General features: G+C 41.8%; 1 protein-coding gene across 1 annotated transcript in view; it reads right to left on the minus strand.

The window, feature by feature from the left end:
* LOC138947963 (centrosome-associated protein 350-like) overlaps positions 1 to 14,539 on the minus strand; it is a 166,629-nt gene that overhangs the window by 132,573 nt on the left and 19,517 nt on the right. Inside the window, exon 3 of the mRNA XM_070319486.1 lies at positions 3,698 to 3,741. Within this exon, the coding sequence (XP_070175587.1) occupies positions 3,698 to 3,741 (44 nt within the window). The remainder of the gene's footprint in view (positions 1 to 3,697; positions 3,742 to 14,539) is intronic.

The following is a 14,539-nucleotide window of genomic DNA, read 5'->3' on the forward strand; positions in this document are numbered from 1 at the left end:
ATGGGACCTAGGCCGCACGAGTTCCGCCCATTAAAAAGTCACATGCGCCTCGGAAAAAAAAGAGAAGACTTTAATTCTAATAAATTACAAAGTCCGTATTCATGGACTATTACGGTTATATCTGCTTTTCAGTTCACTTTGCTGGTCTTTGACACAAAAGCAAGGGGTTGGAGCACTGACAGTGATCATTCATTTCAGACCGCAACCCTATCACTTTGACGTGCTACGACGAACCACAGGACGAATCACTTCATAGGTCATACTGAATAACACTATCAATGGACAGCGCTCTGGCACCTAGGTCATCCTTCTGGGACAATCTGATGAACCTTCTGGAACAATCTGATGAACCTTCTGGGACAATCTGATGAACCTCCTGGAACAATCTGATGAACCTTCTGGGACAATCTAATGAACCTTCTGGGACAATCTGATGAATCTTCTGGGACAATCTGATGAACCTTCTGGAACAATCTGATGAACCTCCTAGAACAATCTGATGAACCTTCTGGGACAATCTAATGAACCTTCTGGGACAACCTGATGAACCTCCTGGAACAATCTGATGAACCTTCTGGGACAACCTGATAAACCTTCTGGGACAACCTGATGAACCTTCTGGGACAACCTGATAAACCTTCTGGGACAACCTGATGAACCTTCTGGGACAACCCGATGAACCTTCTGGGACAACCTGATGAACCTTATGAGACAATCTGATGAACCTCCTGGAACAATCTGATGAACAACAATTGACTGACAATATTCCTGACGTACCAGTATATCAAGGAAAGTTCAGCCAGAGACTGTTGAGTATTCCGCTGTCTCTGGCTCAGCTATGAAGTCGTGTCTATCAGACCTACATCTACGTCGTATTGGTGCACAGAGAATCGAGAGCTGTTGCGTTATAGATTATAATATCTGCCTCGGCTATTCGTGATCATTCCGCTTCTGCGCTACAAGAAAACTTTAAAATCGATTTCTGAAAGAATTTCATTGAGTGCTCTGGTTCTTTTATAAACTCCCTGCAGTTGAAAAACTGGAACTCTTTACTTTCTGTTTCAATTTTCCAAACCTTTCATGATTTATATGTCGCTTATGAGCCAATATAACTTATGTTGTATGGTCTTCGTGAGTTTTATTGACAATAAGGGTTTCTTATAGTTATAGGAGGAAAACATCTCATTTTGTTGCCAAGGCTAAATTCGACACACTAACACGCCCGCAAGAAACCAAACACTAGAGAGCGTAGACTTTCTTTCTTTCTTTCTTTATTTGGTGTTTAACGTCGTTTTCAACCGTTCAAGGTTATATCGTGACGGGGAAAGGGGGGAGATGGGATAGAGCCACTTGTTAACTGTTTCTTGTTCACAAAAGCACTAATCAAAAAATTGCTCCAGGGGCTTGCAACGTAGTACAATATGACCTTACTGGGAGAATGCAAGTTTCCAGTACAAAGGACTTAACATTTCTTACATACTGCTTGACTAAAATCTTTACAAACATTGACTATATTCTATACAAGAAACACTTAACAAGGGTAAAAGGAGAAACAGAATCCGTTAGTCGCCTCTTACGACATGCTGGGGAGCATCGGGTAAATTCTTCCCCCTAACCCGCGGGGGGTAGAGCGTAGACTAAGGGTGTGTGTGTGTGAGGGGGGGGGGAGTCAGTAAGACGGGTACTTTGAAACGAGGCTCAGAGCTCTTGTAGGTTAGAAACTCGGATTCAATCGCGAGCAAATAACGCACCTCCTTAACTGCGTAGTAAGTAGACTTCGATGCATATTTTACTGCGTATGTGAAAGACTCTGACTGGCCATAGTTCAGAAGGACGTGGAACAGGTAAGTAGACTAGCATTACAATCACGACGTCTATCTCCCCAAAAAAACTTCACGGCGACTTAAAGTTAAACAAGGAATTTCGTGTGATTAATTCAACAAGTTACCTCACCAATAAAGGAAAACGAAGGTTCATGCTTTCCAAACTGAGACAGTCTTTTCTTTCGCTTTTCCTGTAATGTCTGAGCCGAGGTTTTATTGTGTGCAAAGTTCGCCAGGGGACGCGTGCAACAACCTTCTTCTTATTCTTTCTTTCTGTTAATGGGCTGATACACCCAAGATTCTTTCGGTTTAAGCTGTAAAGACTGAACTGTCACAACGTAAGACCCTTCCCCTAAGAAGAAATACAACAACAATCACAGACACAAATACACAGAAACAAAAAGTCACACACACACACACACACACACACACACACACACACACACACACACACACACACACACACTTTGGAAGTTCTGAAATATTTGAATAAGAACGTTCACTGACAAGGAAGAACGGTGACAGCGAGAGTAAAAAAAAAAGAAGAAGTAAATAGTGGGCGATTCCAAAGAGTAGATCGAATGAACAGATATAGAAGCGATCAATAGGTGTGATATGGTGTGTACAGTGTATAGGTTTTCTTTTCTTTTCTGTTATTACAGAGTTTGCTGGGGTCGACATTCCTGCCTGATAGTCTGCGACACCAAGGTAACCACAGACACAGAGCACGGACTTACAAACGCCATTATTAGTTTATCAGGACATTTTCCTAACGGCGCGCGCTTATCCACGTCATCGAATGTGTGAATCTGCATTTAACACTTGTGACTTTTTCGTATACGTTAGACTGTGAAACTGGCGTCATTGTGACAAGCTGTTTATAACTGATAATCGATTTACGTTTGTACTTAAATAGAGCACATTTATAGGGTGTTCTCTCCACCTCCAAGACAGCAAAGTAATAATTGCATGCTCACAAATTGAAAATGCACCCCCCCCCCATCCACCAAACACACACACACACACACACACACACACACACACACACACACACACACACACACACACACTAAAAGAAACATGACTGTGACTATATACAATCTTAACCTTTCGTGCCGGAATGCCACCACAGATATCTAAATACTCAGAAATTGAAAATGTGTCACAAAACATATTTCTACCCCCCCTCCCCTCCTCCCCCCAAAAAATACACAGGGCAGTTTTTTTAAGAAAGATGACTGTGACTTTTTTTTAATGTTCACTAAAGGCGCTATATTACTGTCAGATACATTCCAGGTCTATTGCTGTGTGATGGACTACACAATAGACAAAGATCTACACAGTGTGCTGTCTGTCACCCGTTGACGGATGAGTGTCCGATGTCCGGTGCCAAGCGCCATGTACCCGGGGTACTCATACTGCTTGATAAGTGGACATGACCACCCCATTAGAGCCACATTCAACACCAGTGTCTAACGACCCCTTCCTCTTACCCACACATACCTCTCGAGCTAGCCTGCACTGACTGGCCGGTTTTTGATATGTGAAAAACTGTGACCGAGTTGGAAGAGCCAACCCCTTGAAGGTTACTCAATACTGCCTGTAGACAAAAAGGCCAACCAGAAGCGTACATACTCGAACGACTCACCTCAGATACAGTTTAGTCTCTAGTCTACATCAGTGTTGCAGGCAATGATTGCGTGAGTAAGAACTGACACCCGTGTGCACGAGAGAGATATTAAACAAATAAGCATAGACACAAGAACGTGTTTAAAGAAAGACACTGCATGACAACAAAACAAAAACAAACAAAAACACTCGCAAAACAATAGACAAAAATAACTTGGAAAACAACATAACGCAAAAAAACTTACCTCCTTTCGTGCTTTGCCCAGCTGACTCCATGCCTGCGACAAACCTGCAAAACACAAACATCGACGTGAACATTAATAAACGGTTAACAATAATAGTAGTAAAACCTCCGCTAACAAAACCTCTGTATTATGGCCAACTTCAAGTAACGGCCCACTTTTGTCTGACGGATTCTTTACCACTTCTAGCTTTACTTTTTCTTTTACTCTACTTTACGACTCCTTCTTACTTCCGACCCAACCTCCAACAAGTTCAACAGCCTATAATGACGTTGATGCAAAAATATTACCGACACAAATCTGCAAAATTTCATGTTAACAAAATGATCAGCGGCCTAAACACTTACTGTGGCCTAATCATATAATTATTCATGGTATGTTTTGCACAAGTATGTCGATTCCAACTTCTTTACGAAGATGACCTTCATAAATGAAAAAGCAAAGAGCAAGTCTCTGTCTCTCTCTCTCACAGCAAGCGAAACAGGGCTCCGGCCAAGACAAGACTACTGAAAAATAACACTCTAATGGCCGAGAAAGTTATGGATAAAAAATGATACCCAGCACAAAGAAAGCGAACCAACAATACACCACAACAATCAATACATTAATCTCTAAAGCTTAATCCTTCAATGAAAATAGAAAAGGAATTGATGAACGAGTCTATCTTCCAGTTACAACAAGAAATAATAAAAGAATAAGTAAACGAATTAATGAGCCAGGGAGACAGTCAAACCCTTCCCCGCTCTCTCAATAATTGACATTCCGTGTGTTGGTTTCTGTTGTTTTGGGATATAATAGAAAGAATACGGTGTACTCAGTGTGCCTTAAACACACACACACACACACACACACACACACACACACACACACACACACACACACACACGTGTTCACACAACTATAGTACAAAATGCACCAAGCATGCGACAATTTTGCACAGACTAAACACGCACAAGAAAATGACCGTCCATGTAAAGTCAGTGTTTTGAACACGCCACATACTCTCAGACTAATAACTATAGCATAGCTTGGAGGGCACTCAAAGAAAGGCGTGTCCTCCAGAGCAACTCTTCAATCACACACACCTACGCATGTGTAAGGGCTATGACCGGGAAACCCTGCTTTGACCTCACATGTAACTTAAGCAAATATATCAAACGCACGCACGCACGCACGCACGCACGCATACACACACACACACAAACACAATCTCACACATACGCACGCACGCACGCAAACAAATACAATCACGCACGCGCACGCACACACACACACACACACACACACACACACACACACACCAGGCATGGGAATTTAAAAAAATGTCGGCGGACACTTTCGCTTTTTTGGCGGAACGAAAAAACAATTCGGCGGAAATTTGCCTTTCGGCGGACAATTCCCATGCCTGACACACACACACACACACACACACACACACATTCCGCCGCAGATCACAGCGATATTGCCAGATGGACTACGAAGGTTACATTTTACTGACGGATAGAGAAGTCGTATTCGCTTACAACTTCGCATTTGAATTACAGTTTTACTACGTATGATGCTAACGCAGGGAAATATTTTTGTGACAAGTAGAAGGCATTCGAATGCAACTGTGCAAAACCAGATATGAGAACGTTGGTGGTCGCACTCTGAAGTCCTCGTTGACCAAGAAGAGAAAACGCTTGATCGACGCCCTTTAGGAGCAGTACAATGTACGTGTGTGTGTCGGGGGGGGGGGGGGGGGGTAGGTGGTGTTACTCAATCATAGTTTCCAAGAATCAGCATTGTTGTAAGGAATTCGAAACACCGTATTCAATAGACGAATTCCGAAAATAACTCAGTCGGGTTTGTATGGGTTGTGAAAAAGTGAATACCCTTACGTTTACTCGGACAAACATTGGAGGGACCAGTCACTAGTTGGTTGGTTTGTTTTTGGGTTTTAATGTCCCTTTAATGCCCAGTCACTAGCAAGAAGTGTGTCGGAAACACGTAGACAGGAGAACGTGTGAATTTATTTGTACGAGAAAAATCAAAGGGAATTCACTCTTTCACAGCCCATACAAACCATGTCATGTACCATTAGCTTCACATCCCATTTTGGCGCAATCCCGTTTCGCCGTTATCCCATTTTGCCCCCATTCCATTTTCGCGACATTTCACAGGCCAAGTGTCATTTTACCACCATGTCATGTCATTAGCTTCACATCCCATTTTGGCGCAATCCCGTTTCGCCGTTATCCCATTTTGCCGCCAACCCTATTTCGCGACATTTTGGATTGTGGCAAAAATGGGATTTGGCGTAAACGGAATGTCTTCCTAGTTGAATAACGCAGTATAGTAGTATAGTGAGGCTTGGCAAGAAGAATAAATAGAAAATGGGATGGCGGCCAAATGGGATGGTGTCAAAATGGGATGTCGCGCTATTGTTATGACACGGTAGTAAAATGTCGCTTGGCTTGTGAAATGTCGCGACAATGGGATGGGGGCAAAATGGAATGCGGTGAAACGGCATGGCGGCCAAATGGGATATGGTGTCAAAATGGGATGTCGCGCTATTGTTATGACATGTTAGTAAAATGACGCTTGGCTTGTGAAATGTCGCGAAAATGGGATGGGACAAAAAATGGGACGGCGGCAAAATGGGATTGCACCAAAATGGGATGTGGAACTAAAACCATCCCCCACCACTCAGCGTAGAGGCTCTAAACAAGAAAAATTAATAATAATAAAAGGCATGCATTACTTAGTGGAATGCGATATTTTTACATTTTTACATTTTTACAAATCGCGGTTTTAGGTTCGACGTGATTTGTAAAATGTTTTTACATTTTTACAAATCACGGGTTAACAGCACCGCTACTAGAAGCATTGCGTCTTCATGGTTAGGTCTGTGCAGTTGTCTGCCCGGAAAATCGTCATCATCAATCACCAAGCAAATCCTCCGTGCTATCCACCGGTGTTTTCACGTACAGAGAGAGAGAGAGAGAGAGGGAGAGAGAGAGGGAGAGAGAGAGAGAGAAAACAAGTCGCGTAAGACCAAAAAGAAAAATATGTCTGTTTCCAGTAACATCGCCGAAAAAAATAGGGTCGGTCGTTGTTGTTTTTTTTGTTTGTTTTTTTTTAAACCTTTTTCTTACGTTTTGTTAACGTCTTTTTACGTGTTTATTATTTTTTTTAAACGCTTCCTTAGTTTACTTACAATTATTTAGCACATGTTTTTGACCTTGATATATTGAAACTAAATAAAGTATACTTGACTTCATTTTTGTTTTTTGTTTTTTTGTTTTGTTTTTTGTATGTGTACGAAAAGCGACAAAAACCTTTAGGGTCGGCGCTTAAAAATATGGTCGGTCGGGTTACCGGAAACAGACATATTTTTCTTTTGGGCCTAAGGCGAAAATACTACATTTAGTCAAGCTGTGGAACTCACAGAATGAAACTGAACGCACTGTATTTTTTAACAATGACCGTAGTCCGCCGCTCGTGCAAAACGCAGTGAAACTGACGAGCCTGTTTAGCGCGGTAGTGGTTTCGCTGTGCTGCATAGCTCGCTTTACTGTACCTCTCTTCGTTTGAACTTTCTGAGCGTGTTTTTAATCCAAACATATCATATCTATATGTTTTTGGAATCAGGAACCGACAAGGAATAAGATGGAATTGTTTTTAAATCGATTTCGGAAATTTAATTTGAATCATAATTTTTATATTTTTAATTTTCAGAGCTTGTTTTTATCCGAGTATAACATATGTATATGTTTTTGGAATCAGAAAATGATGCAGAAAATGATGAAGAAAAAGATGAACGTAGTTTTGGATCGTTTTATAAAAACATAATTCTAATTACAATTTTTAGATTTTTAATGACCAAAGTCATTAATTAATTTTTAAGCCTCCAAGCTGAAATGCAATACCAAAGTCCGGCCTTCGTCGAAGATTGCTTTGCCAAAATGTCAATCAATTTGATTGAAAAATGAGGGTGTGACAGTGCCGCCTTAACTTTTACAAAAAGCCGGATATGACGTCATCAAAGACATTTATCCAAAAAATGAAAAAAAGTCTGGGGATATCATACCCAGGAACTCTCATGTAAAATTTCATAAAGATCGGTCCAGTAGTTTACTCTGAATCGCTCTACACACACACGCACAGACAGACAGACAGACAGACAGACACACACACACACACACACACATACACCACGACCCTCGTCTCGATTCCCCCTCTATGTTAAAACATTTAGTCAAAACTTGACTAAATGTAAAAAGAGAGAGAGAGAGAGAGGGAGAGAGAGAGAGAGAGGGGGGGGGCTCCAGTCGTCATTTCCTGTCTACAGAAATTCGCATGATCTTCCACCAAACTAGCTTGCAAGGTATCCAGACAGAGAGACACACACACACACACACACACACACACTATCAAAGCGCACAATTCCAATCGTCAAACACCCCGGTCAATATTGTACGACTTATCACAGAGCTTGATCCGAGTGGCGAGCAAACACTCCCACTTTAACGGTATTAGGAGTAATTGAAAAGAAGGGTACGATGTGTCCAACACGACGTAACAATGTCCAGACTTGGGACTTAGACTGAGACCACTAAGTGGTCAGCCGACATGGCGGACATGTGCTCCGAGACTCGGACGACACGCAACCCGCTGTGAGGGAATCAGCGGAGGATCTGGGAAAACGGTGACCATGCATGATAAGCTACAATTTTGCGGATCATTCAACCAAATGTATGTGATCTCCTTTGCTAAACGAAGTCGGTTAAATTACACGAAGATATGTGCACAAAGCTTTGGCACTAAGTTTTCTGTAAAAAGACTTCGTGAAGTCGACTTCCAGCTTCATTAAGGACCGTGGACGACACGTGCTTCAATCAACTTAATTACTCCATTAGCAAAACTGCAACAGCGGACTGCACACACTCTCGTGAGGTATAGGTACGTCAACACGTGTGCAATATTACTGCATAGGTCTTAGCAGAGACATCGCCCGATAATCCAGGCCCTGGGCTGCGCTCAGCTAATCCCGGCTCTGGTCAGCTCTTATCTCAGGCATGCTTCATCCTGAACTCAGGTCAAAAATGAGTTACTTCCCTTCGGGTCTCATTCTATCCCTGACAGGATGCCTTGGTTTTCTTTCTGTGGGTAAGAAATCGATTCTTTTTATATTTAGTCAAGTTTTGACTAAATATTTTAACATCGAGGGGGAATCGAAACGAGGGTCGTGGTGTATGTGCGTGTGTGTGTCTGTGTGTGTGTCTGTGTGTGTGTGTGTGTGTGTAGAGCGATTCAGACTAAACTACTGGACCGATCTTTATGAAATTTGACATGAGAGTTCCTGGGTATGAAATCCCCGAACGTTTTTTTCATTTTTTTGATAAATGTCTTTGATGACGTCATATCCGGCTTTTCGTGAAAGTTGAGGCGGCACTGTCACGCCCTCATTTTTCAACCAAATTGGTTGAAATTTTGGTCAAGTAATCTTCGACGAAGCCCGGACTTCGGTATTGCATTTCAGCTTGGTGGCTTAAAAATTAATTAATGACTTTGGTCATTAAAAATCTGAAAATTGTAAAAAAAAATAAAAATTTATAAAACGATCCAAATTTACGTTTATCTTATTCTCCATCATTTGCTGATTCCAAAAACATATAAATATGTTATATTCGGATTAAAAACAAGCTCTGAAAATTAAATATATAAAAATTATTATCAAAACTAAATTGTCCAAATCAATTTAAAAACACTTTCATCTTATTCCTTGTCGGTTCCTGATTCCAAAAACATATAGATATGATATGTTTGGATTAAAAACACGCTCAGAAAGTTAAAACGAAGAGAGGTACAGAAAAGCGTGCTATCCTTCTTAGCGCAACTACTACCCCGCTCTTCTTGTCAATTTCACTGCCTTTGCCATGAGCGGTGGACTGACGATGCTACGAGTATACGGTCTTGCTGAAAAATGGCATTGCGTTCAGTTTCATTCTGTGAGTTCGACAGCTACTTGACTAAATATTGTATTTTTGCCTTACGCGACTTGTTGTAATGTGTTATGGATATAAGCAGATTCGCGATCGTCGATTATGATTTTTCATGGTGTTGTGTAATTTTTAAATTACAAAGGAATTGATATGTAAGACAGTTTCATGCGAGCTATCTTTCGCGGATGTATTTACTGTGCAAACAACTCTAAAGTGTCACGTGATAATCAACTTTGGCTTCGGCGCGCGCCGGAGCAGACGATTTTTTTTGTAACCAGTTGAGAGTGATGCAACCATATATCACGGTCTCTTTCTGACAGCAGTCTCAAAATTTTGACTTGTTTTGACCTTAGAACGATAACTTTATCATAACTGTGAAGAACAGAACGGAGATCACTGTCGAAGTCGGCCAATCTGAAATCATTTTCGTCTCGCGAACACTGATCTCAAATTTAGATCATGCTCGCGAAAAACATATGGGAAATAACTCTGTATTCTTGTTTTGATAGATTCGCGCAATAACTCAGCATGCTGTCAGAGAGAAACTGGCGATAGCCGTGGACCGATGATTATCAGAATGAGGCATGCTTGTGACAGCAGGTGTAGGGCAAACCAGAGGTTTGAAATGTCAGCCAATATTGTACGTGCTGGTCGAAGCAGTTGCCAGCGCAGTAAACAAAAAAAACTTCCCATCGATGTATTACGTAGAAGTAGACTTTCACCTCCTTGGGTTAATTTACACCATGATCAAGGCAGCCATATTTCGTTTTCGCAGTTGATCCGACTAGGTCAAAAAAGAGTAACGGTAAGGTTTCTGGGCCATAAGCGACCGGTCTTCATGCGACTGCTAGACTTTGGAGACGGATAAAAAAAAAGTAAAACCTTGCAACTCAAGTCACAGCCATCCAGACGCCTGTGCACCAATCTCGCCCTGTGGGTACCTGGCACTCTGACCTCCCCACTGCTCAATGCCGCCATCTTCTCGCCACAAAGTACTGTTAAAGTAGCTCTCTTTCGACACTTTTACTACCTTCCTTGACGTCCGGTAAGCGTACTTTTATTGCTTTTCACTCTCATTTTATTTTTTCCTTTCTTCTTTTCTTTCAAATTCTATCGAGTGCAAGTTCCATTGTGAATGCGGTGACGGGTCTTCCCACGGCACTTACCAAAATCCAGTTCCAGTCCTTGCAATTTTTGTGCAAATGAGGCATTTGTATACCTTCAATATCCTTTCAACGTTTCGTTGAATAAACAAAACAATTCTTTTGCATCACATTCCCAAACATTCTTATGGTTTTTGAGTAAAACTTAAACAACAATTGGGGGTTTCAATTATTAATGTTGGAAGCTTAAGTCTCCAAGTTTAGGTCTCCATGTTCCGATGTGTAGCCTATGTAATGCAGTGTCCGCTCGTTGTCACGTAGTTTTCTTTCGAAAATGTGCACGTCGGAGCCACGATTCACTGGCGATGGCCCGCAGTGATCGCTGAGCACGTGTGTTTCCAACACTCACGGGACCTCAAGCGAAACAGATTTAATGGGAAAATAATTGTCCATGTTTATTTAATAATTTTCCATGTTCGGCGATCATTTGCATTTGCCGCAACCAATCGTAAGTTGCCAGGAAACTATTACATTATTTTCACGATGTAACAGTAATACAAATGTTCTTATCTTTGGTAATACTCATGTGTGCCTTCCGCATGTCACAGAGCTAGCAAGTCCAACTATTTCAACGCAAACAGATATCCAGGATATATCTTTCCTCGGCAACTCTCGATTTCGAAACAACAAAAACCGACACCGTTTTAATTTTAGTTCCGAAGCAGTTCCAAGCTGCTTGAATTAAATCGAAGAATTTGTAACAAATATATATTTATTTAACCAGTGACCTTTTAATTAATTGAAACAGACATAACAGCATTGTAATCGATGGCTATTGACACTTCGTACGCACAGCTGTCTTAGGATTTAACTTTTTTTTTAAACAAATTTCAGCTTTGCGCAAGCTTTGCAAGGAGTACGTGGAAATGAATCAGCCCAGTATGTGAAACCCAACTTTATCAAAGCAGCCTTTGATTACGAACATTATTGCCCCAATAAAACAAACATCAGAATATTCAATTAAAAGAAAAAAGATATAACTGTCTGCTTATCCGACATTGCCTGGATCGTCAAAGTCTGTGCAAAACAAAAGCCACATTTCACACCACGCTGTTGGAGGTGTGCTTGGAGCCATGACTTGGCCTTTAAAGTCAACAAGTTTCATTGAACCAGTAGAATTCGGACACAGTAGGTACTAAACTGCTGGCATTTAACAGAGATTTTTCGCCTGCAAATAGGATGCATTAAAACCTGGTGAACATTGAATCTTTACGATGGAAAAATACTGCCCCACCTGCACAGCTCTCTCGCTCCTCAGTCCTGGGCCAGTCTTTCTCTCCAAGTCGCTGTCACTCTCCATTTCTCAGCTTAGTTCTTTTCGTCTCTGTCTGTCTGTTTTGTTGCTCATAAGAAAGCACATGACCCTTGCACACCCCCCCCCCACACACACACACAGAGTCTTCTATTTCTTGTCGTCCGTCGTATCTTTGTCTTCCAGCGGGGGTGGGGTGGTGTGTGTGTGTGTGTGGGGGGGGGGGTGGGTGGACGGGTTAGCTCAGTTAGGTAAATCACTGGATTTGTGATCCACGAGAAACGGGTTCGAATTCAGACCACGACGGACAAGGGCCAGCTTTATGAGCACTCAGAAACAGTATGCATGTTCACCTTCGAGTCACCACTGTGGCACATAAAAGACCTCGGTCATTCTGTCAGAAGTGTAGGTGGCTGATCACAACTAAACTCGCACACACCTTGCTGCTGCTAGCTTTCCATCAAAGCGGTGACCCGAATTTACAAGCGATGGGTCAAAAAAAGTAATGAAAATGACAAATACAACCATGCTCTTTACCTCAAAACTCAGTGTTGTAAGTTCTGAATTTCTTTTCTGTGACTATTCCTGCAAGTGAAGTCTGCTGTGATCATGTCAACACGCTAACAGGGGTCCCGGGTGACAATGTTGAGTGCTGCTGAAATGGCCCGTCCCTATATCTCACTAAAAACTTGTTATCTGTTCGGAATGGACAGAACCAAGCCGTTCAATACAGGGTCCCCACTGGTTTTTAGAAACAAAATTCCATGACTTTTCCATGACTTTCCATGAGCCTCAATAACATTTTCCATGACTAGATCCACAGGTCGCCATTTCCGAACACGCAAACTTTTTACGTCTTGTCACTGCCAGTTTTGACACTGGCTTGCTTTGCACTGAATTTGAGTCAGTTTCTACGCAGTGTCTCTTCAACAAGCAAGTCAAGCATTTGCTACGCAGTCAGATTATCGGTAATGTTTGCTGGTCCTGTCATTTTACCAAACTGGACCACAGGCGGAAGGTATCGTTCACTGAACCACTGGCTGGGCGACGAAAATAGCCGCTGGCGTGCTAAAGGTTAATTTTTTTTCTTTCTTATTTTTGTTAAATTCCATGACTTTCCATGACTTGAATTGAAATTCCATGACTTTCCAGGTTTTCCATGACCTGTACGAACCCTGTCAATATGTCGACCCTACTTCATAAGACCTCTCAATCGCGCCTCCCCGGAACACAGAATACAGCTGCCCGTGTGGTGGCCAAGGACACTAGACCTGAGTTGACACACATTGAATTGTCTGTGTGAAAATAGCCACAGCAGAATCAAAATAAAGATACTATTAACACATATTGATTGAAGGTAAACGTTCGTCATGCCAATTAAGCTCCAACTCACAGAGAAAAATAATGCGCTTCAACACATTAACCAGCCGTAATTTTTATATTCAGTGTTCATGATCAAAGCGTAACATACTGAAATTACAGAACATAACTTGGTGAAGAAACGCTCAAACATCACTGAACCATGAAGCGATGATTCGTTTCCTGCTTTAGCCATGTAATGTATTTTGTTTTTGACATTTCCTTTCACTCGTTATGTACCACTACAAGAAAAAAAGGTCTTTGATCATTCTGAACACTGACTGCTGAAATCTGTGTTCGCGTGCTCACAAAAAATGTCCGATATTTTTCCACAACCAAAAACAAACAACCAAAGTAAAGAACGAAAAAAAGAGAAAAACACGCAGATGGAAGAACAATAAAAAAAAAAGAAAGAAAGAACCAATGAAAGACAGAATGCAAAGAAACTACCTTTAATCAAGGAAAGATATGAACAAACCTCATTATCAAACACGAAGTCTCGCAAAAGTCAAAAATGAAAGTCCGTTTTTCGAGCTTTTTACTTTCAAAGGTTTGAAAATGATCAATTCCTGTCTTCCTCCGAAATCGGCGTATGGCTGCCTAAATGGCGGGGTAAAAACGGTCATACACGTAAAAGCCGTGGGAGTTTCAGCCCATGAACGAACAAACAAATCAATTCCTGTTAGTAGTGTCACCACTGTACTGTTCTCCAAAGTCTGTGTGAAAATGTTATACACGTTTTACAAAAAATCTACACAACTTCTCACATGAGAGACAATCATAGGCTCAGCCCAGGACCGGCACGGTTGGCCTAGTGGTAAGGCGTCCGCCCCGTGATCGGGAGGTCGTGGGTTCGAACCCCGGCCTAAGACTTTAAAATTGGCAATCTAGTGGCTGCTCCGCTGCTCCACCTGGCGTCTGGCATTATGGGGTTAGTGCTAGGACTGGTTGGTCCGGTGTCAGAATAATGTGACTGGGTGAGACATGAAGCCTGTGCTGCAACTTCTGTCTTGTGTGTGGCGCACGTTATATGTCAAAGCAGCACCGTCCTGATATGGCCCTTAGTGGTCGGCTGGGCGTTAAG

This window comes from Littorina saxatilis, linkage group LG15 (genome assembly GCF_037325665.1).
Source record: "Littorina saxatilis isolate snail1 linkage group LG15, US_GU_Lsax_2.0, whole genome shotgun sequence".
Taxonomy (NCBI): domain Eukaryota; kingdom Metazoa; phylum Mollusca; class Gastropoda; order Littorinimorpha; family Littorinidae; genus Littorina; species Littorina saxatilis.